The sequence below is a fragment of the Macaca mulatta genome, chromosome 11 (genome assembly GCF_049350105.2).
Source record: "Macaca mulatta isolate MMU2019108-1 chromosome 11, T2T-MMU8v2.0, whole genome shotgun sequence".
In the NCBI taxonomy this organism is placed as follows: domain Eukaryota; kingdom Metazoa; phylum Chordata; class Mammalia; order Primates; family Cercopithecidae; genus Macaca; species Macaca mulatta.
In genome coordinates this window covers 7,129,302-7,154,395 of record NC_133416.1, presented here as the reverse complement: position 1 = coordinate 7,154,395, position 25,094 = coordinate 7,129,302, and the positions used below count along the sequence as shown (strand labels likewise).

The window sequence follows — 25,094 nt, the reverse complement described above, 5'->3', positions numbered from 1 at the left end:
AAGCGGGGACTGTAAGATGCGGCCCTTCCCTGCCTTTTAGGTATGGCTAAAGAATAAAGGAGTTAATATCAGAAGTGCATCTGAAGAGGAAGGTACCAAATGGGCTCCGGGAGAACAACCTCACTTTACCAGCGCGAAGCCCCAGCAGCCCTGCACTCCCCAGCCTGTGGACTGTCGCTCAGCATCTTCTCAGCCTCTCAGCCCCACCTTAGGGCAGGCAGCTCCAAACACTGGTAAGGACCGTACAACGCCACGTGCCCCGCGGCTGGACAAGGCAGAGGATAAAAACGCACACAGGCACAGGAACTTTAGTGTTAAAATGAACTTGAGAGCTCTGAGTTCAAACATGGGTCCGGTTTTCCTTCTTAATAAAAGACAGGCCAGTGAGGGAGGGTCTCCTGGCCTAATCCAAAGGCAGCAAGCAGATCACTGCTTGGCTGGGGAGAAGCGTGAGTCTCCACTGTCCTGGACCAAACAGGGTACTCGCATTCAGACTGTGGGCTCCCCGACCGCCAGGAGCACTGCAGTCAGCTTAGGTGGGGAGGCGGGCCCTGCTGGGAGCATTCTGGGCTAGAAGAGTTATGTGGCTTGAATCTACATACACAAGGGACTACACACACACACACTGGGTGGGTCTTGACTCTGTAGGTGGCAAGTCCTGGCCTGGGTCCCCGAGTCCCTGAGCATTAAAAGTATAAAGGTGATACCTTCCCTCCTTCCATCCCAACCCCATGGAGGCCCAGTCAGAGCCCTGGGAATGGAAGACCGAGGCTGCTGGCCACCTTCTGGACATGAAAGTGTTAACCTGAAAACTGTAGGCTGGAGCTCAATTTTGGTCCACGGAGCTCAATTTTGGTCCACGGAGCTCAATTTTGGTCCACATTTAGCCACAACCTGTTTGTCATTCCTGGTCCTCCCCTCTCGCCCTGGTCTTGTGATGCTCTTGCCGCACAGGGAGATAGTGAGACAGTGCTCATTACTGTCCTTTTTGCTCTAGGCTTGTGCTTATCAAGCAATTATCTCCAAGTCATCTTACCTTCCCTGATGAGTGAAGTTATGACCCCACCCCTTATCTGCTGGGAAAACTCCTAAGTGAGTTGCAGAAAAGAATGAAAACAATCCCAGGCCTGCCAAGGAACTACGCTGTAAGATGAGGTACAGCTACGCTCTGCACAGCAGCCTCTCACGGGCAGGAGCTACATCTCTCTGGGAATGTTCCATGCTCGGATGATGACAGGGTACCCCAGTGGAAGCTCCAGGGGTAAGGCCCCTTCCGTCTTATAGAAAGCCCCAATGTCAAGGACCCTGAGTCAATAGGTTAAGTTGAGTCATTGACCTGGTCTCTGTGCACAGGTGGTAAGAAGGATGCTGGGCTGGAGAACTGGAACCAGGAGTGAAAAGGAAGCTCTCAGGTCTTATCTTGGCCAAGGGCCAGGCCAAGCCGGGAGTCGGGAGTCCCCTGCATTCGGACCCTACCTTAAACCTTACATCACGTTGCTTGGTTGTCAAAGCTACAACATTTCACTACAACCAGGAAGGAAGAGCAGCTGGCTCTGGAAAAAGGGGAAAAGCTGTCATAGGTCTCGGTCTCATAGGCTTAACAACTCACAGTAAGAGAGGAGAAAGGTTCAAGTAACCCAGAGAAAAGGGAGGGCCAGGGGCATGACTGGGAGCACTTGGCTCACGAAAATCAGGAGTGAACCCTGCTGCCTTTTCTGATAGAATGACTGAGTTAACTGGCTGGAGGAGATGCTGTGTGAACCATTAGCTGCCCCATTTTCTGTAACGCTGTTGGAGAAATTGCTCCAGTTGGCTGAGTCACAATGGCTTGGGGTCACAGGGTCACAAAACTTATATAATCAGTGCCACCCAATAATGGCTTTCACGGTTGTCAGGCAGCGCTAAGGCGCTCTAAAGTACTTTCCAGGAGACCTCACTTTCTGGTGTGGCATAGAGGGGCTCCCCCTCCCCCCATCTGGCTTTCACCCCAGCTGCTTTAGTTTTTGAGACAGGGTCTTGCTCTGTCACCCAGGCTGGAGTATAGTGGTGCAATCATAGCTCACTGTAGCCTTGGACTCCTGGGCTCAAGCCATCCTCCCACCTCAGCCTCCTGAGTAGCTGGGATTACAGGTGCATGCCCCTAATCCTGGCTAATATTTTAAACCTTTTTTTTTTTTTGTAGAGCCAGGGGTCTCACTATGTTTCTCAGGCTGGTCTCAAATTCCTGGCCTCAAGCAATCCTCCTGCCTCAGCCTCCCAAAGCACTGGGATTACAGGTGTGAGCCACTGCGCCTAGCTTCAGCTACTTTAATAACAGGAGAAACTAAATGGGAGGGGCCAGCGGCAAGAAACAAAGACAGCTTTAACCCTTAAAAGACGGCGCCAAGTCAATTATTCAGGGACTCCATAAATGAGAATATAGGGGTCCGGGAGGCCAAGGGGTCGACGGCTTCCTCCCAGGTTAATTAACAGACATGTGGCGGCATGCTGACCACGCAATCTCCTCGATGGCTGCCCCACTCCAGCCCACCATCGCGGGAGCACAGCAGGTTTGACGCGGATGCTCAGAGAGACAGGGCCCTGTTCCCAGGGCTGTGGAGAGAGGATGGCAACCTGCAGTATCCCCCGCTGGTCGGGCGGGGATGCAGGAGAGGGCCCAGAGCTTCCACTCCCAGCCCGCGGCCCTGCCCATGGTTTCCTCTTTTGTTTCCAAGAAAAGCCAAATGGAAACATTCTGGTTTTGCTGGGAAAAGCTCCTTTGCTATCTGGCCAAAAAACCGTTCCATCCCTTTGAGAGGGCCGAGAGGAAAAGGGTCACTTTTTCCCATTGTTTTACTGGAAATTTCTTCATTTCTTCACTGGTGCTAGGCCCTGAGAACACATGAGCCAAACCTCAACTGAGCCCAGTCTACAAAATACTTGCCCAGTACTTCTCCAAACTGTCAAGGTCATGGAAAACAAGGAACGACAGAAACCGTCACAGCCCAGAGAAGACTGAGGAGGCATGACAACTGTCCTGTGGTGTCCTGGATAGGACCCTGGAATAGAAACAGGACGTTACATGAAAAACTAGTGAAATCCGAGTAAGTCCGGAGCTCAGTTAACAGAGTGCACTAAGGGTGGTTTCCTAGTTGTGACAAATGAAACACGGTAATATGAGACAGTACAATGGGGGACACTGGGGAGGAGGGTGAGCGAATTGGCTGCACTATCTCTGCCACTTTTCTGTAGATCTGAAATTATTCTAAAGCAAAGTGTATAAAACAATAAAGAAGCGGAGGCGTCTCTCTTTCCAAGCTTCCTGTCTCCTTCAAGAACCTGCTCCATTAATTAACTTCTCTCCTGACCGTGCAGGTCTGCCTCTGCCACTTTTTTTTTTTTTTTTTTTTTTTTTTTTTTTTGAGACGGAGTCTTGCTTTGTCGCCCAGGCTGGAGTGCAGTGGCCGGATCTCAGCTCACTGCAAGCTCCGCCTCCCAGGTTCACGCCATTCTCCTGCCTCAGCCTCCCGAGTAGCTGGGACTACAGGCGTCCGCCACATCGCCCGGCTAGTTTTTTGTTATTTTTTAGTAGAGACGGGGTTTCACCATGTTAGCCAGGATGGTCTCGATCTCCTGACCTCGTGATCCGCCCGTCTCGGCCTCCCAAAGTGCTGGGATTAAAGGCTTGAGCCACCGCGCCCGGCCACTCTGCCACTTTTTTGAGCTTTGCGAAGACACAGGCAGGTCTCCCTAACCTCAAAATCCAAACAGAACAAAACCAAAAATAGAACCCTCTTTTTCTTCAACCTCGCAGCTCCTTCAGGGTGCTCTCTGCTTTCCTTTCACCCCTGAGCGGGCGGCTTAACTACCTCCGAGTTCTCACTGGCTCATCACCGCCTCTCTCCCAACCCGAAAGAGGCCGCAAGTCTTAAGACTTTTGCTGAATCCTCATGTTTCGGGATCCCGCAGCAGCTGACACCACTGAACCCTGCCTCCTCCTTGTCTGCTCCTTAGATGAACCTCTCCAAGTTTCCTGAGTTAAGCCTCATGCATTGTGCCTCTGCTAGTACAAGTCCCTCCTCCTCCTGGAATGCTATCGTGGTCACCTAAGCCAAGCCTGCTGCTTCCCCACCCATTTTCCCCCACTCCTCCAAGCAAAAGGCAAATGCAATCCCTGAGCAAGCCAAGCACATGGGCAGGCCAGTGTCGCCTCCGTCCTGTCCTCTCCAGCATCCGCGCTTCGCACTCTCTGCTCTTCCTCTATCTGGGGCTTGCCTCCTGTCTCAGCAGAGCACAAGCTCCCTGAGGTCCAGGGGACCTCTGAGTCATTCTTTTATCTCCTCTGCCCCATACATGCTTTGGACGGATGGTCGTTAGTAAATAATTACTCCATGAATGAATGACTACTTCAGTGAAAAATTATCTGAAACCCACCCAGATCTCCTCTCCTGTATCCTCTTCATTTGGACCAGATTCCTTTCCCACCAGGCCTTTTATCCAGATCCATCTTCTAATGTCTCATAAGAGTCAGAAACCACAAAGAGGCCGGGCACGGTGGCTCACGCCTGTAATCCCAACACTTTGGGAGGCCGAGGCGGGCGGATCGCCTGAGGTCAGGAGATCGAGACCATCTTGGCTAACACGGTGAAACCCCGTCTCTAATAAGAATACAAAAAATTAGCCAGGCGTGGTGGCGGGTGCCTGTAGTCCCAGCTACTTGGAAGACTGAGGCAGGAGAATGGCGTGAACCCGGGAGGCAGAGCTTACAATGAGCCAAGATCACGCCACTGTACTCCAGCCTGGGTGACAGAGTGAGACTCTGTCTCAAAAATAAAATAAAATAAAATAAAAATAAACGAAACCACAAAGAACAATTATTTGCCCAGAGAAAATACTAAGGAAGACCCATGAAGGTTGGTTGGGGAATATTTGGGGAATGACAATGATTTCTCTGTTGGTGAAACATGTCCCAATGTGACTTATGGGCAAATCCTTATACAGACTTTTGAAAACCAAGTTTATAAAAAGCCCATGCAGGCTGGGTGCAGTGGCTCATGCCTGTAATCCCAGCACTTTGGGAGGCCAAGGCGGGCGGATTGCTTGAGGTCAGGAGTTCGAGACCAGCCTGGCCAACATGGTGAAACCCCGTCTCTACTAAAAATACAAAAATTAGCTGTGTGTGACAGTGTGTGCCTGTAATTCCAGCTACTTGGAGGCTGAGGCAGGAGAATCACTTGAACCCGGGAGCCAGAGGTTGCAGTGAGCCGAGATCGAGCCATTGCACTCTGAGCTGGGTGACAGAGCAAGACTCCGTTTCCAAAAACAACAACAACAACAACAAATAACCCATGCATTGCTGTCCTCAGTCTTTATCTGCAATTCTGCCAGCACCCCTATCCCTCAAAGGAGTCCAGTCCAACACTGTCCTGGTCATCCCTTGCCACACCCACTCACCACTGAAAGCACAATTCACCAAAGGCTCCCACGCAAAGATGAGAATTTCAGTGACTCACACTGCAAAATCTTGCTGCAGGGACAGGTTCAGAAATCTTACACCGAAACACACACCTGGAGTCGAAGGAAACATTTCCAATTTCAAAGGAGGATTAAACAAAAAACATCGAAGTGTAATGGAGCTTAGGGGCACCTGGCTGCTCTGGGGAACCTATGCCAAGTGTGCAAAACCAGTTCCAGTTAGAACCTGGGGAGGTTTGTATGTACAGCCTGGCTTCCTGAAGGAAATTCTTGAAGTAAGTGTGCTGAAAAGGGGAAGGTAAGCCAGAGGAAGAGGAAAAGAGCAGTGGGTTGAATGAAGAAGGTGGTTTCAGTGAGGGGGAGGGCGTACTGCATACCACTTCCCCAGGTGGGAGAAGCCAAGTTTGCCTATGGGACAAATCCTACTTGAAAGAAGAATCCTTTGTAGGCAAACAAACTGGGTGCTCTTGGCATGGGCCCCCTTTTCCTCCAGGTCCCCTCTTCTGTAATATGACCTGACTGGCCATACTCTTTGTTTTTTTTTTGAGACAGGGTCTCACTCTGCCACCCAGGCTGGAGTGCAGTGGTGTGACCATGGCTCACTGTAGCCTCGACCTCTCTAGGCTCAGGTGATCCTCCCACCTCAGCCTCCTGAGTTGCTGAGACTACACGTGTGCACTACCATGCCCGGCTAATTTTTAAAATTATTTCTAGAGATGAAGTTTCCCCATGTTGTCCAGGCTGGTCTCGAACTCCTGGGCTCAGCAGATCCACCCACCTTGGCCTCTCAAAGTGCTGGGATTACAAGCATGAGCCACTGTACCCAGCCCATTTTTTAAAAAGGATACAATATTTGTTACGCTTCCTCTATTCAGCTGTCTTGGAAAGCCCAGAAAATGGGGAGCAGATCATTGTTCACGGTGGTTTCTCGCTGAGGACTGCCTCAGTCTTGAGGTGGCCACATCTACCACTTTGGGAGGGGTTGGAGGTGGGCAGTGGTGAGTGGATGGAGTCCAGGAAGGAGGGATAACTTTCTTCCCAACTTCCCATTGTCCTCCTGGAAAAGCAGTGGCTACTTGGTTACTCTGCTGAGCCCATGGTCAAAATGATACACAATTTTCAGCAAGGGACAGGTGGCTTAATAGAAAGAATAGTGAGCTGTTACCTGCACAGCTGTACCACCTAGGGCCTGGTTCTATATGGGGTGGGCATCAGAATTATCTGGGGAAATACTTTATTTTGAGACAGGTCTCAATCTGTCACCCGGGCTGGAGTACAGTGGCACAATCTTGGCTCACTGCAACCTCTGCTTCCCGGACTCAAGCGATCCTCCTACTTCAGTCTCTCAAATAGCTGGGAACACAGGTGGAAGCCACCATACATGGCTAATTTTTTTTTTTTTTCATACTTTTTTTGTAGAGACAGGGTTTCACCATGTTGCTCAGGTTGGTCTCGAACTCCTGAGCTCAAGCAATCCACCCACCTTGGCCTCCCAAAGCACTGGGATTACAGGTGTGAGCCATGGCGCCCGGCCTACCTGGGGGATTTCTAAACATGCACCTGCCTCAGCAATCCCAGGGGACTCTTTGTGCTCCCCGGGATTCTACTGCACACCTCTGTTGAGAATGACTGGACGGTGACGGATATAAACTTGGGCTCTAATTCTGGCACTGCTACCTAGGAGTGCTCTGACACTACACACTTTCCTCAGCTTCTCTGAACGTTACAGTCTTCATTTGCCAAAAAATACACGATGATACCTGTCCTGCCTTCAACACAGGTTGAGGGCGAGGATTAAATAAAGTGATGCATGTAAAACATTCTGAAAACTGTGAAGTGTTACAGCCAGCTGGATTCCATAGGGAAAAAAAAATGACAATAATAATAAACCTTGAGAAAGACGTGAGGTGACAGTGGGGCAATTCATGGGCCTTCTGTGGACGGCTGTTGTGTCCTCCTGTGATCGGAGAAGGCGGCTGGGTGGCAGCGGGGGAATTTAGGACACTGGGGTTCTGTTTTCTGGTTTCTGTGGGAGTCTGTGTGAGCGCTGGGTAGTGGAGGAAAATGGATAAATTTATCCGCTTCACACCCGCAAACTGCCATCCAGAGCTCCACTAAGACTGGATGGGAATGGCCAAAGAAAAGTGGGGAAGGAAGGCTTAAGGGAAACTGTTGGCTCAGATTTTAGGCTTCTGCCCTTCCTCGGATCACAAACTGCTTCCGTGGGCAAATTAACCCTTCTGAAAGGAGTTATTACAGCAGCAGATAACAGAGAGGGAGCGGATTTTCCTGGGTTGGGCAGGAAAGAAAACCTTGGCCTCTTTATTACCCTCCTTCAGTCAGATGCTTGTCAGCCCTGGTTTTTGTTTTTGTAATCTACTCAACTTGGGAGACCATTAGTCATAGTTGTCCATGGCACCCAGGAAGTAAGTAACACACCAAATATTGGGGATGCAAGCTTCCCCCAGTAGCAGTTTTCCAGACCCCAAAATACCAGTCACGCTTTAAGAAAGCCACAGAAGTGGAGATAGCCCTCTGTGTTCGCACAGACTTCAACATTTAAAAACAAGTCAGGCCACCCAGACCTGTGGGCTCTGGGCCTCGCCCATCTCCATGGCAACCTTGGCTCACTACTGCATGCCAAGCCTTGGATGGGCTGATTCACTCCTCAGGAAGGCGGGCCAGGCAGTCCCAGCAAGAACAAACAGGATCCCGATGCCCACAACCTCCTCCAACCCTGTGTCCTCCTCCCCCACCTCCAAATGAAGGCTGGGGCTGTTGTCTTTGGAATGGCAAAGCCACTTGGGCAGGACTAGAGGCCTTGGGGTGCTCCCTTATCCAGCCCCACCACACAGTAAACACCAGCAACAAGAAAACCGAACTCCGCTGTAATCAGCAGGAAAAACCGCTGCGACTTGCTCTCCTTAAGCATCACAAGTAAACTACTGTGACAGTTCATGGTGGAATTTCTACATGACAACAGGGCATATTACTAACTTTAGTTTTACTACAGCTAAGTTGAAAAGCCGCAGAGATCACAGCCCTAGAGAACCTGAGTTCCCTTTTGCATGTATGACTGGTTGGTCAGGCACATCCTGGGGGGCCATCTCTCCTCTTTAGACAACTCTGCTCTTGGGACTTCTACCGAGCTCCTGTCTGAAGGCAGTGCTCAAATCTTCAGAAATTCTTATCCTCAAAGGCAACCCAGGAAACTCTTCTCTATGCCAGTCCAGCAGCTCTCAAAGTGACCCCAGACCAGCAGCAGGATGACCCAGGAACCCAGACAGGCAAATTCACAGTTCCCTCCTAGACCCACTCAGTGAAACGGGTGGGACTGGGCCTGCACTCTGTTTTCCAGCACCTCCCCAGGTGACTCTCATCAGGCTCAAGTTTACGAACCACTACTCTAGGCCTTCGTTTACACACCAACAATCAGGAAGGACAGAGAAAAGCTCTCTCTGGGGGTTCTGAACCCAGATAATAGCTTTCTAAATGCCAGTGCCGAAAAGCCTGAGGCGTGGATGGGAGGTGTGAGCTTCCTCTGAGCTGGAGGCACTTCTCGTGTGTAAGGGAGAGCTCACCGCCCAGCCCAACGAGGGAGCAGGACTGGACCCTGCTGCTTTACACTCCCATCTGGAGAGTGGAGGCTCAAATGCTCTAACCAGCACTGTGAAGCCACGGGGAGCGCACCTGGGGTCGCCTTGGAACCGCGGCATGGTGACCATTAAGGGTAAGGATACAGGGAGGTGGGAAGGCAGGAAGAGTTAAGAAAGGGGAGATAGTGGCTGGACAGCTCTGTGCTGAAACTACTGGGCCAGGAAGTCATGGTAAAGGGCTCCAGTTGGAACCTGCATTTAGCTCCCAGTTCACCCAGGCTCTGCCTGGGTGAACTCTCCTCTGGTAACAGGCAGGCCCTGATGACTCAGTGGGCCCGTGAGAGGCTCCCACAGCCTGCAGCCGGGCACTCGTGGTAAGATCCTCCCCGCTGAATTCTGCTGAATCCTCCCCGCTGAATCCTCCCTGCTGAATTCTGCTCCCTAGGCCAGCCCACTGTTATGCATGACACTGGACTTCTCCTCAAACCTTCCAGAACTCTAGAAAAACATTTGTTTTCCAAAGAATACACTCAGAGGCTGATGGTCAGGCCTGTAATCCTAGCACTTTGGGAGGCTGAGGGGGGTGGATTGATTGAGCTCAGGAACTGGAGACCAGCCTGGGCAATACGGTCAAATCCCATTTCTACTAAAAAATACAAAAAATTAGCTGGGCATGGTGGCACACGACTGTAGTTCCAGCTACTTGGGCGGGGGGGGGGTGTGTGGGGGGGGTGGCTGAGGCAGGAGGATGGCTTAAATCCAGGAGGTCGAGGCTGCAGAGAGCTGAGATGGCACCACTGTACTCCAGCCTGGGTGACAAAGTGAAACCCCCATCTCAAAAAAAAAAAAAAAAGAGGCTGATGGTCAAGTCTAGGTTTATCTAGCTTAGGGAAAATAAAGAACACCATAGTAGCAATTTCACAGTAGGAGTTACTATGTACAAGGACCCACGCGCCCGCCACATTACAGGAGGTGGTTTATGTACTGTCTCTCACTGAATCCTCTCATCGCCCTCATTTTATGGATGAATCAGGCTCAGAGATTTTAAGCAACTCACTCAAAAAGACACAGCCAAGAAGAGGCAGAGCTCAAACGGAACCAGCTCCATATACACAACTCAAAGCTATGCTCTTCTCAATGTGTGGTGCTTCCTCACTGGCCGGGGGGTGACTGGGAAAGATGCCAATCCCTGAGAAATCTTCTTGGGGGACAAGTGGGAGGCTTGGACATATTGAATTTGGCAAAATGCTCTGACTTAAACCTTAACCTGGTGACAGGGTTTCCCTGCCTGCTGCAGCCTGACAACAAACGCTTTCGATTCAGGGTGTTGACCCTGGCCTAGGGGAGGGCCAAGAGGGAGGGAGGGAAGATGCCGACCAGTAGCTTCTCCCTTGGGTTTGTTCTTGTCTCCCTCCACTGAGGCTGGGAGAGGTGGTGGTCCCTGGGAAGCTGCACCCTCAGGTGCTACCTTCCTTCCACTTCCTATGCCCGGTGTCTACACAAGCAATGGTGACTGTGGCTCTGCATCTCTCTGGGACCTGGTTTCTGGGTGTGGGTGTTCTAGGTGTCCAGAAAACTCTACATGTGAAGAATCAACTTCCTTTTGGGACGCACAAGGAGTGAACTGAAGGAGAAGCATTGAGGCCACCCTTCTTGGTGTGGATATGAAGTAGATTTTCCTTCAATTTCCACTGTAAATCAATTTCCAAGTTGAGCTCCACAAAGCGAGTCTCTGCCAATGGGGCATTCTTACAGGCGTTTCCAGCAAAGTGCAAAACGGATTCTCCTCTTTCTCCGTCTTCCCCAAACTGGGGACGTCTCAGAAATGAGTGTTTTATAGACAGATGGAAAGATACGTCCTCCAATTCGTGTTTGAGAGGGAGAAAGAAGGGAGGTAGATTTCAGCTTTGAGTCATCTTGTGTGATGTGGTTTCATGAACTGAAGTGAGAAAATATGGATGAATATGAACATTTAGACAACCTCAATCTGTGAAAAATGTTAAGGAGGGGTACCAGTAACAGCAACTATAGCAACAGCAGCAGAAGCTAACACAGGAGCTCTGCCTGTGAGCCAGGCCCATATAACAGCTTTCCATTACATATCCCATTAGTCCCAGTAACAAGCATAAGACGCTGGTTGTATTATTACCTTCATTACACAGATAAGGAAAGTGAGGCTTAAGGAGAGTCACTAATTTGCTGTCTCCCCACGGGAATCGGCGTCTCTATCACGACAACTCCCTGCCTGCTCCTGGCCCACTCCCCGCAACCCCAGCAATGTCCCTGGGTCATAAATGGCCCCTGCTATTATATGTCGCTCTTTTACACCATAAGAGCAGGCTGGGGAGAGGGGTCCACCCACACACTTAAACCCAACATTTCATGACAAGCCAGGTCCCTGGGGAGGCCAACTTCTGCCTTCTGTGGCCATTTAGTGCTCTGGACACTTGGAAGATTACGGTCCCTACCCCACAACCCATACAATTCAACATAAAAAAAGTTGAACTTGTAAGATAAAGCTCAAAAAAGTGCCCATTTCCCTGGATTCCGTGAGCTACCTGCATTGTTGGTGTCCTAAGCGCATGCTTAGCCTGCCTACTGACTCTGTGGCCTCCCTTTCCAAGGGTGCTAATGCAGCTGGGGGGCTCCTGGGTGGAAGGGGGAAGGTGACCCTAGACAGTTACAGCCTGGGGGTGCCACCACCTTGCTATGCCTGGCTCAGTTGTGTGTAAATGTTCGAGCCTGGCCTCACGCTGGTACGGGGCATTACTTTACAGGAGAACATTCCCTATGGGAGCAACAGTAATGCAATGCATGAGAGTTTCCCCAGGGAGGAGGCTAGAATTACATTATAAGGCCCTGTTGCTCCTTCTGATTCTTAGTGGGCTGCTTTAGAGCCTGAAAGCTAGTTAGTATCATCCCTGTGAAAGATGAAGAAACAGACTCCGAGAGGTAAAGCGACTTGCCCATGGTCACAGAGCAGGCATGAGTGACCCAGCTGTCAGCACTCTCGCTCTGTTCCGTGCACAGCACATGCCATGCAGAGATCAGTTACTTGCTGGCCTGTCTCCTCCCTGATAGAAGGGAGACAGCTTGGTCCCCTCTCCAGGGTGTGGCAGAGGATGAGGAACTCCGTAAGCTTTTTCTCAGCATACCTTTCTGGAAATTAGGCAGCTACCTGGTCTGAACAAGTTCAAGAGTTGAGAAATCTTCCCTCTTTTCAAGGACAAAGTCAGCATCATTTAGAAATCTGGAGCCCTTCCTCTGCCCTGGAGAGGAGAAGCTTCAGCGTTAGGATGTTGGGGCTGATTGGGAGGGAGGCCCCGGCCCAAGGTAACCTCTTTCTAAACAAGAAATCCCATTTCAAGTTTCCATTGCCTGCTTGCCAGACGCGTAGCATACGCTGGCCAGCCCATAAATCCCTTTTCCGCTGAAAGCAGGCATTCTGATCTTAACCAAAATCATCTGATGTGGGAGATTGTTTTGGATGTTTTGCTTTAAATTCCAGAATACCACACATTTGTTTTCCATTGTGTACGCCTCGCCGAGCTGTCTGGCGATGACTGCACACACACTTGCTGACACACTCTAGCCACTTGCAACAGCTTGCTCTCATTCCATCTGCAGAGTTGGCCACCATGTGCGTGCGTGGCCCTGAGTGGTGGGAGATGCTCCTTCCTTGACAGTTTTCAAGCCATGCCATGTGGTGCCTGGAGTGGCAGGGTGGGTTAAAAGCACTTTCGGCCCCGCTTGGTGGAACGGCCCTCCTTTTCCAACATGGGATCTTCCAAGCCCCAAGCCAGCAAGGGAGGCCAAGATCCCCAAACTCTTGTCTAACTTATCACCTGCCCTACCCCTCTGCCAGGAGCTCCTTCTTCATATGAGGTCATCTAATTACTAGCAGCAAACACTCAAATATTTGCTATCTATGTTCCACACCCCACCCTAAGTACTTCCCTGGAACTATTTAATTTTCACAATAGGCCCGCCAAGTAGGTAATATTATCTTCTATTTTTTAGATGAAAAAAACTGGGGCACAAAAGTTAAGCTCCTCAACTGAGATCACAGGGCAAGTAAGTGGCAGAGTTAGAACTTGAACCCAGAATGTAAGTGGCAGAGTTAGAACTTGAACCCAGAATGTAAGTGGCAGAGTTAGAACTTGAACCCACGATGGTCTGACTGCAGAGCCCACATTCTTAATTACTTTGCTAAGCTGTTTGTGTTTTTGATCCATTTCTTCTATTCTGAAGCCAGAATTTTTCCCTTTTGCCCATTCTCCCCCCTATTCATATCTAATCCCATTTCAAAGTGGTGTTTTCCATCTTTAAAGGCCCCAAGGGAGTCCATCTGCACAGGAAGGAAGGCAGCTTGCAGATGCCTGCCTCCTCCCCGATAGCAAGGCAGCTGCAGTGGCCACCTGGGCTGGAGGTGCCACCTACACCTGGCCTCACTCGGGGGCGGTGGGGGGAGTGGGCGCTCAACGAACAGAGTCTAAAAAAACAGCCGGTGCTTCCTCTCCCTGGCCTTTGGCCTGAGAGCTTCAGCCACACCCTTGGTTCTACTGGTCATATAGTCAGCGTGGACAGAGGCAGCGCTCTGGGAAAGGATTCTCCAGGGCAACTCGCACACCCTCCTCTCCCGCTGGCTGCACTGTTGCAGCTGCCTATTGGCATTGTGTCCATAGACGGGGCCGCAGCCCGTTCAGTGGCCATGGTCCTTCCAAACCCCGTGGAAACAGCCCCAGAGTGGGACCCGGAGCCTCTGCCCTTCCCCAGAACCATCCTCAGCAAAGGGCAGAGGAACAAGATGACATCAGCACAGGCCTCTGTGTTATAGCCCTGAGCACGAGCTCTCAAGACACACCCCAGAGTCCTAGAGGAGAGTGACAGCTTTCCATGACAAAGAAGGCCAAAGTGTCCCTCCTCATCCTGGAAAAGAATCTCATTTCTATTTGAAATGAGCAGTCCCAGCTGGGCGCAGCGGCTCAGGCCTGTAATTCCAGCACTTTGGAAGGCCGAGGTGGGCATATCACCTGAGGTCAGCAGTTTGAGACCAGTCTGGTCAACGTGGCGAAACCCCATCTCTACTAAAAATACAAAAATTAACTAGGCATGGTGGTACATGCCTGTAATCCCAGCTACTCGAGAGATTGAGCCTGGAGAATCGCTTGAACCCAGGAGGCAGAGGTTGCAGTGAGCTGAGATTGTGCCACTGCACTCCATCCAGCCTGCGCAACAGAACGAGACCCCGTCTCAAAAAAAAAAAAAAAAAAAAGAAAAGGAAAAAATTAGCAGTCTGGGTCTCTAAAGGGTTGTATGTCTTAGGGAGCCAGGGCTACACTTTGACTAGAGTGGAGGAAAGGAGAGTATGTAGAGATTTTCTCAGGCTTGTAGACAGGAAGCTTTAAAACATCTGAGCTTAACAGTAATAAACTTAAATCCACAGCCCCACATCGCGAGAAAGAAGATGTTTACATTGCACCATGGAGAGCAGGAGGAATATGTCTTAGTGGGAAGGGCCTCCTGTCTCTAAGAATGGGGCTGCTGAGGGAGGTATGGATGACTCCCCACCCGGAAAACATCCAATGGAGTTGGGCATGAATCTGGGGTGTGTATGCACACTAGTGCACCACAACTGCCCACCTAGAAGGGAAGACGTGACGTGGATTCAAACACCAGACTTCTATTGACTTGAAAAGCTACGATGAGCCTGGTGCGGTGGCTCACAAAGTCCTGTAATCCCAGCACTTTGGGAGGCAGAGGTGGGTGGATCACCTGAGGTGAGGAGTTCGAGACCAGCCTGGCCAACATGGTGAAACCCTGTCTCTACTAAAAATACAAAAATTAGCCGGGCGTGGTGGTTCATGCCTGTAGTCCCAGCTACTCGGGAGGCTGAGGCAGGAGAATCACTTGAACCTGGGAGGCGGAGGTTGCAGTGAGCCAAGATCACGCCACTGCACTCCAGCCTGGATGACAGAGCAAGACTCTGTCTCAAAACAAACAAACAAACGACAAAAAAAGCAAGGATGAGTTCACAAATACTATGATTTTGCTGATCTTTTCATCTAGAGTTTTAATAAATCAGTACACTATATTATTATACTATAGACTCAATCAACTTAGATTTAAAATAAATTAAACTACACACCTGTAATCCCAGCACTTTGGGAGGCCGAGGCGGGCGGATCACCTGAGGTCAGGAGTTCAAGACCAGCCTGATCAACATGGAGAAACCCTGTCTCTACCAAAAATACAAAAGTAGCTAGGTGTGGTGGTGGGCACCTGTAATCCCAGCTACTCAGGAGGCTGAGGCAGGAGAATTGCTTGAACCCAGGAGGCGGAGGTTGTGGTGAGCTGAGATGGCGCCATTACACTCCAGCCTGGGTGACAAGAGCGAACTCCATCTCAAAAAACAAAACAGGCTGGGTGCGGTGACTCACGCCTGTAATCCCAGCACTTTGGGAGGTCTAGGCAGGCGGATCATGAGGTCAGGAGATCAAGACCATCCTGGCTAACACGGTGAAACCCCGTCTCTACTAAAAACACAAAAAACTAGCTGGGCGCAGTGGCAGGCGCCTGTAGTCCCAGCTACTCGGGAGGCTGAGGCAGGAGAATGGCGTGAACCCGGGAGGCGGAGCTTGCAGTGAGCCGAGATTGCGCCACTGCACTCCAGCCTGCGTGACAGAGAGAAACTACATCTCAAAAAAAAAACAAACAAAAAACAAACAAACAAAAAAAAACCCCTAAAATCTTAGAATAGGTTTTGAATTAATAAATTCATAATTAATAAAACTGCCTTATTATGGTATTTTTAGCCTCGGTCAAGGATCTTCTCCTATGCCCATGTGTTGTGTTGTTTCTGCACTTGGATAATAACACACAGCTCAGACTAGGAGTGTCAGCAAGGGACTGGCACCTGAAGCTGTGAAGCTCGGTTCCGAGGTGGGGGCTTGGCAGGAGCCACCAGCTGCTTAGTCTGCCCAGCGGTATTCACTGGAAACTTGGATGTGCATTGGGTAAGCTCTGAAGGGTTTCTTTTCTTTTCTTTCTTCTTTTTTTTTTTTGAGATGGAATTTCGCTCTTGTCACCCAGGTTGGAGTGCAGTGGCACAATCTCAACTCACCGCAACTTCCACCTCCTGGGTTCAAGCGATTCTCCTGCCTCAGCCTCCCCAGTAGCTGGGACTATAGGCGCACGCCCCCACGCCTGGCTAATTTTGTATTTTTAGTAGAGACAGGGTTTCTCCATGTTGGCCAGGCTGGTCTCAAACTCCAGACCTCAGGTGATCCACCTGCCGCGGCCTCCCAAAGTATTGGGATTACAGGCATGAGCCACCGCGCCTGGCCTGAAGGGTTACTTCTCTAACAGAGCTCACAAGAGCCACCATTTCTTCCCGCGGGCACAATGCCTGGCAAAAGGATTGAACAGGAAGGGCCCTGAAGACCCTGGTTTCTGATTTTTCTCCAAGTCAGTAGTCCCCAAACTTCTCTCCACAGGGACCTTCTCTGGAATCACATTAATCCAGGCCCTTTTCCAAGTCAGACTGCTTTGCCTTTCCCAGTTACTCAACCAGGCTGCTTCTCAACTCCTCGGGAGTCTAGCTCCCCAGTTGATCCCTCCTGAGACATGCCTCCTTTCTTAAAGTCCTCAGAAGACAAGCCTTTCCATCTGCACTCGGAGGGAAGGAGAAGAGAGACGGACCGCCACGCTTCCTGAACAAAGACGAAGCACCAAGCTATGGGAAAAGCTAAGCGAAGAGGCCTAACCTGGCTGGAAGATCATAAAGTTGCATTTTTTGTGTGGACTGGAAATACAGAGCACTCATTAAACTAACCGAGAGTGAAAACCACTCCTTGGGCAATGATTAAGCTGAGAGTCAGAGGGATGGGTGGGAGGCCAGTTGTCCCATCTGAGCTGCACTGGATTACCAGGGAATTTAGGGTTTCTCATGCCTTCCACAAAGTCCCCTGTTATGCCCCCATTGCAGCCCCCAGGAAACGGTGAGGCAACCTGCTTCTTATGGCCGAAATACGGGACTCAGGACAGAGCAGGGGTTGTCTGGAAACTGAGGGAGAAAAACCAATACGGAGAGTTTATAGCAAGAGTTCAGGCTGGGCGTGGTGTTTCACATTTATGATCCCAGTGCTTTGGGAGTCCGAGGCTTGAGACCAGGAGTTCAAGACCAGCTTGGGCGACAGAGAGAGACCCTCTCTCTACAAAAAAATTAGCCGGGTATAGTGGTGTGTACTGTAGCCCCAGCTACTTGAGAGGCTGAGGCCGGGATTGTGTAAAGCCCAGGAGTTTGAGGCTGCAGTGAGCTATGATGGTGCCACTATACTCTGGCCTGGGCAACAGAGAAAAAGAATTAAAAAAAAAAAAAAGATGTCTGTGGGCCTCCAGAAACAAACATAACATTTTTCTGGAGGCAGGTCGTACAGATTCCAAGGAATTCCCTAAAAAGGAATTTCCCTAAAAAGGTTAAGATGTACTAGTCTAGGATGACAGGATATAGTATTTAAAAACTATCCACAACTAAGTATTTTTGGAGGGGTGGGGGGAAGGAAATTACCAGATAGATATAATTATTATAAAATTATCTCAAGGGCCGGGCGCGGTGGCTCAAGCCTGTAATCCCAGCACTTTGGGAGGCCGAGGCGGGCGGATCACAAGGTCAGGAGATCGAGACCACAGTGAAACCCCGTCTCTACTAAAAATACAAAAAATTAGCCGGGCGCGGTGGCGGGCGCCTGTAGTCCCAGCTACTCAGGAGGCTGAGGCAGGAGAATGGCGGGAACCCGGGAGGCGGAGCTTGCAGTGAGCCGAGATCGCGCCACTGCACTCCAGCCTGGGCAACAGCGTGAGACTCCGTCTCAAAAAAAAAAAAAAAAAAATTATCTCAAAAAAAATTATCTCATCTGGGGACAGGATGTTGCTTTCCACGGCTGCATGCCATTGCTTGATGGAAAATGAGAATGTCCCTGGACCAGCATGACTTTTTCTGTGGAATAAAACAGGCAAGTAATCTGCAGTCAGGCCTTAAAACATAAATTTAAGAAATGTAGGCCAGGCACAGTGGCTCATTCCTGTAATCCTAGCATTTTGGGAGGCCAAGGCGGGTGGATCGCTTGAGCCTAGGAGTTTGAGACCAGCCTGGGCAACATAGTGAGATCCTGTGTCTACAAAAAAATTAAAAAGTTAGGTGGGTGTGGTGGCACATTCCTGTAGTCCCAGCTACTCAGGAGCTCAGAAGGCTGAGGTGTGAGGATCGCCTGAGCTGGGAGGTTGAGGTTGCAGTGAACCATGACTGTTAACACTGCACTCCAGCCCGGGTGACAGAGTGAGAACTGTCTCCCAAAAAAAAAAAAAAAAAAAAAAAAAAAAGAAAGAAAGAAATGTAGAAAGACCAGCCCCCGATCCCCAGCCCCCCCCGCCCACTTTTTTCGTCTTCTGAATTTTCTTCCTAGTTGCAAAGGATTTTTCCCGCTCTCTGAGGCCAAGGGTCTGACGAGCTCTCACCCAGATTTTCAGACTCTTAACAACGAAGTTGTTGCTCTTCTGTATGTACGGGGTAAAGCCTGTTTCTGCAAGGCTTTGGCTGAAAAGACCTGTGGTAGATGCAAATAAAGTCCCGCTGACCCCAACCTGGGGGAGGGAGCAACACAGAACATAAACATGCAGCTTCCTCAAACTTCTCCACTCTCCTTTCCCCAACTCCACACACACAGGTGTGTCTAGAACATGCTGCCAGTAGGACCACAGAAGCTGTGGCTGGGGTGACCTCAGGCCCCCTACCCTCACAGCCAGGCTCACCCAGGTGAGAACCACACCCAGGCAAGAACCATCAATGTTCGTGTTCTTTGTTTTTGTTTTTTTTTTTTTGAGACGGAGTCTCGCTCTGTCGCCCAGGCTGGAGTGCAGTGGCCGGATCTCAGCTCACTGCAAGCTCCGCCTCCTGGGTTCACGCCATTCTCCTGCCTCAGCCTCCCGAGTAGCTGGGACTACAGGCGCCCGCCACCTCGCCCGGCTAGTTTTTTGTATTTTTTTTAGTAGAGACGGGGTTTCACCGTGTTAGCCAGGATGGTCTCGATCTCCTGACCTCGTGATCCGCCCGTCTCGGCCTCCCAAAGTGCTGGGATTACAGGCTTGAGCCACCGCGCCCGGCCAATGTTCGTGTTCTTTAAGAAGAAAAGGCGCTTTTGTAAATCCAACGTATTATTAAGTTCCAAACCCAACCCTGCAACCAAGTCCAAAAGCTACGCCTCCTTATAAAATGGAACAGAACGGGAAAACAAAAACAAACAAACAAAAAAAGCAGACAAAACAAACACAGGACCCGTGTGTGTAAGGGGTGAGAAGGCTGATCTGCGAGCCCAGCAGCCGCAGAGAGCTCATCTGGAGTCAGTACTGGCAGGGCCCTGGGGAGCGCCGCTTATCAAAGCACTCCCAAATTCAGGCCGGAGCCAGCAGCTGCTTCCTCCGAACACAATAGAGCAGGGTCTGGAATGGTGCTGTGGGCCACGTTGAAAAGAAAGGGGTAGAAACCGTGAGTGTGAGCATGTGCAGAGGAATCCTTACCATCATCAAAAGATCGGGTCTTTGTTGTTCACACTCATTGTGGGTGCAGGGGAGAGACCATCAAAATTCTGGGCAAAGGATGCAGACACCTGGCCTCAGCTCACCTCTCCCCAAGCCTGCCAGCTTCGCCCCAGCGCAGGCTGTCTGGGCACTGGAGGTGGGAGCCATTTTATGCAACAGTCCCAGCAACTTGCTTCTGGGGGAAAAGGCAGACCGTGGGGAGGGGCTTTTGCCGCTGCCACCCAACTTGTCCAAGCCCTGCCCAGATCCAGAATCCTGATCCTGAGGGTTTCTCTGACATGCGATTTTATTTTCAGAAGCGGGGCTCCCCCCGTAGCCAAATGAGCAGTAGCAACCCATGAAATGGAGTCGGGGTTTTGATATACAGGACAAAAGCTGGCGCTGATACAGGAAGAGGCAGGGAGGCCGGTGTGTGGATGGCGAGGGTCCTCTTGGCCACACTTGAGGTTTAGACTTCCACACTAGAGAACTGCTCCCACCCTCCCCAGGGCCCCAATCCACTCTCCACTAGTGAGTAACAAGAGCTACCATTGGAAGACGCGTCTAGTGCAATCTACTATGCTAAGTGCGCTACACACGTTCCCCATTTAACTCTCACAGCAACCCTGTGGGGTGGTCACCAGTCCCATTTGGTGATGAGACACGTAACCCAGGATTGGTGCTTTGACCACTAGGCTAAGTACTAATGTATATGGGCAATGAACACAGAACTCCCTCAGAGAGAGACCCCAGCCAGGGTGAGGAGAGGGAACTGAGCGGTAACAGGAAAGAGAAGCAACAGCTGGGCTCTTGCTCCAGAGGTAAAGGCCAAGAAAAGCTGAATTTCTGAGGACAAGCCTTGGTATCCATCTCCCATTTCCAATTCATGACTTGTATTTTGCTTATTATGTTATTATTTATAGATTTAGGGGACACGAATGTAGTATTGTTACATAGTGGTGAAGTCTGGGCTTTTAGTGTGACCATCACCAACATAGCATGCATTGTACCCAACACTGGTTCCTATTTTGGGTGTGTGGGAAAGTCCTATTGCTGCATGTGGTGTGGGGAGGGGCGCTGGGTTCATAGACTGAGCCTGAAAGGACCTTTTGAGACCATCTGTTCCAAGCCATTGTTTTACAGATGAGGAAACTGAGGCTGAGAGCACAGAAGTGACCAGCCCAAGGTTTCAAAGTGAGTTGAGGACAGAGCTGGACTCACATCCAGGTCTTTGAATTCCCAGTTTAGGTCTCTGTGTTTCGCACTTGTCTCCACTAGGTCCAGGGGATACGGTGTCTTGGAAAGAGAGCCCCCAGCCCCGCACTGCTATTTCCATTAGGGAGTGAGGGGTGAGAGACAGTAAGCAAAGGGGCTGAGGGAGGTGGGGAGGGGACTGGGCTCTCTCAGTACAGCCAAACCTTTCCCTCTTCTGCCCTAAGGAGTTCCTCCCCTTGTCTGACCAGAAAGAGGGCAGACATGCAAGTGTTAGACTGGACTGGCCCTAACCCTGGCTCCCATTTCAGCTGGAGATAAACACTTGCATTGTCTACCGCATGGACATCAGCAAGACGTTTTCCCTCTCAACTGGTTTTTGGGGGGTGGGCGGGGGGGGCAGGGAGGTCTGAAGGAAACGTAGAAACCACCAAAATAGAGCCAGGAGGGCTGGTTCTGGAGGCGCTGGAAGAACAAACTGATTTGCTGGTTGGCTGTGGCCACCAGACCTGGGGAGGCCAGGCTGTGCAGAACGGGCCATCAGGCAGTGATCCACGGGGATGAGATCAGGCCAGGGAAGAGGCACAGCCCCCCAAGAACCATCCTACTCCACGGAGGCTGGCCTCTCTCTGGATGCCTGCTGGACACCCCCTCTCCGCATCCTCTGTGTGAAGCACTGCTGGCCACTGGCCTCACAATTCCTGCTTTCCAAGGCCCACATCAGGTTCCAAATGCCAAGTTTATAAATGTCTGGTCTCAAGAGAGAAACGGATGTGGTGACAACATAATCACCCAAGCAGTTCCCTTGGGTTACAGTTTTCCTTAAGAAAGTTTTGGGAGCTTCATTCCACCCTTCTCCCGTTCCCGCTCAGCAGCCAAACCCAGTTGGGTGAAGTAACCTAGTTCTGAGACCACCCTGCCCCGTCATCTTGGATAAGTCACCTAACCTCCCTGGGAAATAGTTTCCTGATCGTCAGTATAGTGGGGACAATGCGTCCTGCTCTTGGCTACATCATGGGGCTAGAACAAGAAAGGCTCTAAAGACTAAGACTCTGCACAAGTGGACCGACCACAGTCTTCCTTTTCATTACATCATCTCCTAGGGATGAGGGCTTCGTCTCCATAGGGACCCAGATACCAGACAAATGAGCAGTAATTCAGGAAAGCATAGCTACTGCCCACCTTCCTGCTTCTGATGAAGATGGAAGAGGACAGAAGTAAGGGCCCCAGGAGTTGTAATACTGGCTCTGTCTCTGTGATCCTGGGTAAATCACCCCATCTCTCTTCCTCTGCTGCCTCACTATGGATAAGAGGGCTGGAATGTACGATCTTCAAGTCATTCCAAACATTTCCAGTGCGAGTGATTTCTGTTTCAGACTACATAGCTCATCAGCTGCACCTAGGCCGGGGCCAGGGGTAGGGGGCTCTGAATACGAGCAGGGTGGCAAGCTGAGGACAGTACGGACAGATTGCAGGCCAGCAGGCCACAGACAGAGTAGATACTACTGGCCGTGGGAGCCTCGCATCAGCTTCCTGCATATGCCATGGGGCAGATGGGGGTAGAGAGGCACACGGTGGCCGTCTGTGTTTCCCTGCAGTCCCAAACCTGGATGCAGTCTAGGCAGACAGCTGGGGACGAACCAACACAGGCAGGGAGAGACTGTACCTGGGAGGGGAGAGGAAAACTCCCAAAGGTCAAGGGTGGGTGAGGCCAGCTGCCTTCCCACATACTTTTCTGCTGCCAGGGATTGGTGAAAGGAAGAAGCTAAGCGTGGCAGCTGGCTGGTTGCTGGGGTGGGTAGCAACACAGGAGGAGAGGGGTGCCCACGGCCGGCAGGGTCTTCTTAAAGCAAGTCAAGGGTTGGGCAGGAGCACACCTACATGTTGTCCTCACTAGGGCGTGTGTTATGGTGACTGATGCACTAGTGGAGGTCAATCTCTACAAACTGGAAAATCTGTTCGACCACCCCTTCAGCTCTGGGGAGGAGTAAATCTTAGGAGATTTCCCTAAGGAGGCTTGTGGGGACCTCAGTGACCAGGGGAATAAGTACACTTTCTTTTTTTTTCTTTTTGAGACCGGGCTCACTGTGTCACCCAGGCTAAGTACAGTGGTGCAATCATGACTCACTGTAGCCTTGACTTCCCAGGTTCAAGTGATCCTCTCATCTCAGCCTCCTGAGTAGCTGGGACCACAGGTGCATGCCAACACGCCCAGCTAATTGTTTATTTTTTGTAGAGATGGGGTCTAATGCACTATGTTACTCAGGCTGGTCTTGAACCTGGATGAAAGCAATCCTCCTGCCTCAGCCTCCCAAAGTGCTGGGATTACAGGCATGAGCCACTGTGCCTGGCCAAGCGCACTTTTTCTGTTACAAGACTCTGGTGGCATGCACCTGTTTCTACATCCATCTTGAGAGTGGCACACAGACTATCTTCCTGCCTGCAGAGGGGCAAGTATTGTCATGCGTGTGTAGGGAATGTGGCTACAGAAACAAGGACACAAAGGTTTCCTATTCCTTGCTTCTGTCACCTCTCTGTCTTCCCATTTGTAGAGGCTGAGTGGCCTGCAGTGGGTGTCCCTGGAGCTCCTGGCCTCGTTGGCCTCTCCGGATGAACGTCCGCTCTGCGCCCTGCCTGGCCTTGGGTGGGCCGCCTGGGCTGGCGGGGAGGGGAGGGGGCAAGGCCAAGGCTGTCCTGGGCGGGCAGCTGGCTGGCACCTGATCTCTCCCGGAAATGCACACACAGGACTCATCCCACTAGAGGCGCAGATAGGTATCTGCCCTCTCCTCTCCTCTCCCCAGCTCCCAGAGTTCTCTCCAGTGAAGATACTTATCAGCCTTGAAAGAAATCAAGACAAGCTAGTCTTTCAGTAGCTGCCAGGGAGTTTGGCGCTCTCACGGTGGTTCAGAATCAAAGTCTGAGGGAACCGGGACCTGCGAGGTTCCTCCTCAAGGGTGGAGGAGCCCCCGACTCTCAGGGACTGGGTGCCGGGGCCGGACCCGCAGCCAAGGCACCCCTTCCGCTCCTGTGTAAAAGTGAGAGCAGCTCTTGGCTGAGCTCTCGCCGTGCCCGCACCCTCCCTTCCTCGTGCCCCCTACTACCTGGGAGACCCCACCCAGTCACGAGCCGCACTGCTCACCACAGTCCTCCTTGGCCCTGGCCCAAAGAGGGGTGCTCCGCTTCTCCCTGCCTTCCCCTCTGGCACTTGGAGGGGCTTGGGCTGGGAGCAGACACACAGCCCAGCTCAAATCCTAGGCGAGGGAAAGGGCTCAGGACCCGCCCGCACGCCCCATCCCAGGAGGGCCCGGCTCCCCACGCCCGCTGGGCGGTGGTGAGCCCCCACCCGAATGCGCCCGTCGCGGCCGTCCCGCCCGGCTCTGGACCCGGCCTTGGAGCCAGCTGGCAGCCGCAGGGCCCCCTCTCTTCCCGCCCGGTGCCTGCCCGGTGCGGGCAGTGCCAGCTGCCAGCACCCGCGGCCAGTGTCCGGGGTCCGCGAACAGGTGGCCCCTGAGTGGAGCGTGCGGCAGTCGCGCTCACTCACCCAGAAGATGAAGTTAAATCCGAACAGCAGGTATTTGATGCACTTGGTGCCTCCTTTGACCGGCATGGTGAGGGCTAACCTAGCCTGGGTCGAACGGGTGCGGGACTGAGGGGCGAGTGCAGCTGGGACAGGCGGTACCCGGGCTGGACACAGATACAGGCGGCTGTGGGCTGGTCTCCGGCTGCACTTTTAAAAAGTGCCACTCCTTAGGGCGCGCGACCCGCTGCGGTGCGCATGTGCCGGGAAAAGCCGCCCCCCACTCCCCCGCCGGCCACGCCTCCCGCCCCTTCGGCCCCGCCCCGTCGGCCCCGCCCGGGCCGCACCCCGCCCCCTGCCCCCGCCCAGGTCCGGCGTGTCTCGGCCCCAGCTGCCCGTCGGAGCCCGACCCTCTCCCTGTTTCCCCGCCTAGTCGCCCTAACCCCCACCCGCCACCCCCCCCCTCCTTCCAGCCGTCTTGGGGTCTTTCCAGGCAGCCACTCCCTGCCACTTTTACCGCGGACTTCTGTGGAGGCCTCGCCCTTCCGGTTCCCCCGGTTTGGTCTGGGCGCCCGACCCGGCTCTTTACTTTGGGAGACTCTCCCCGGGTCGTCCGGGCTAAAGGCCCCTTGTCCAAGGCCTGGTCCCGGAATGAGGGGCCCTTCTGCTTTGCGAGGATTTAAAGGGAAGCCGCCTGGCTTCATTTCGCCCTCGGCTGCCTCCTTGCAAGCCTTCGCTCG

At 51.8% G+C, this 25,094-nt stretch overlaps 1 protein-coding gene and 3 long non-coding RNA genes across 12 annotated transcripts in view; 2 read left to right on the top strand and 2 right to left on the bottom strand.

The window, feature by feature from the left end:
- The window catches only part of LOC107000736 (uncharacterized), a 92,742-nt gene extending 89,457 nt beyond the window's left edge, over positions 1–3,285 (top strand). Inside the window, exon 6 of the long non-coding RNA XR_013400789.1 lies at positions 41–3,285. This is a non-coding gene — a long non-coding RNA (uncharacterized LOC107000736). The remainder of the gene's footprint in view (positions 1–40) is intronic.
- Positions 1–24,560, bottom strand: part of CD9 (CD9 molecule) — a 38,586-nt gene extending 14,026 nt beyond the window's left edge. For 7 of the 9 annotated variants that reach the window (XM_077952856.1, XM_077952851.1, XM_077952853.1 and 4 more), the window contains exon 1: positions 24,379–24,543. Coding sequence is in view for 7 of the 9 variants with exons in the window: in XM_077952851.1 (XP_077808977.1) it covers positions 24,379–24,444 (66 nt within the window). In the remaining 2 variants the exon portion in view is untranslated. 9 annotated transcript variants of the gene reach the window in all.
- On the bottom strand, positions 2,001–14,971 carry LOC144332740 (uncharacterized). Its single transcript, XR_013400790.1, has 2 exons — positions 3,687–14,971; positions 2,001–3,362 (listed from the first exon to the last, which is right to left on the bottom strand). It is a non-coding gene; the product is annotated as an uncharacterized LOC144332740 (long non-coding RNA).
- Positions 15,684–24,579, top strand: LOC144332741 (uncharacterized). The gene is made up of 2 exons (XR_013400791.1): positions 15,684–16,153; positions 20,583–24,579. It is a non-coding gene; the product is annotated as an uncharacterized LOC144332741 (long non-coding RNA).
- Positions 24,580–25,094: the final 515 nt, after the last annotated feature.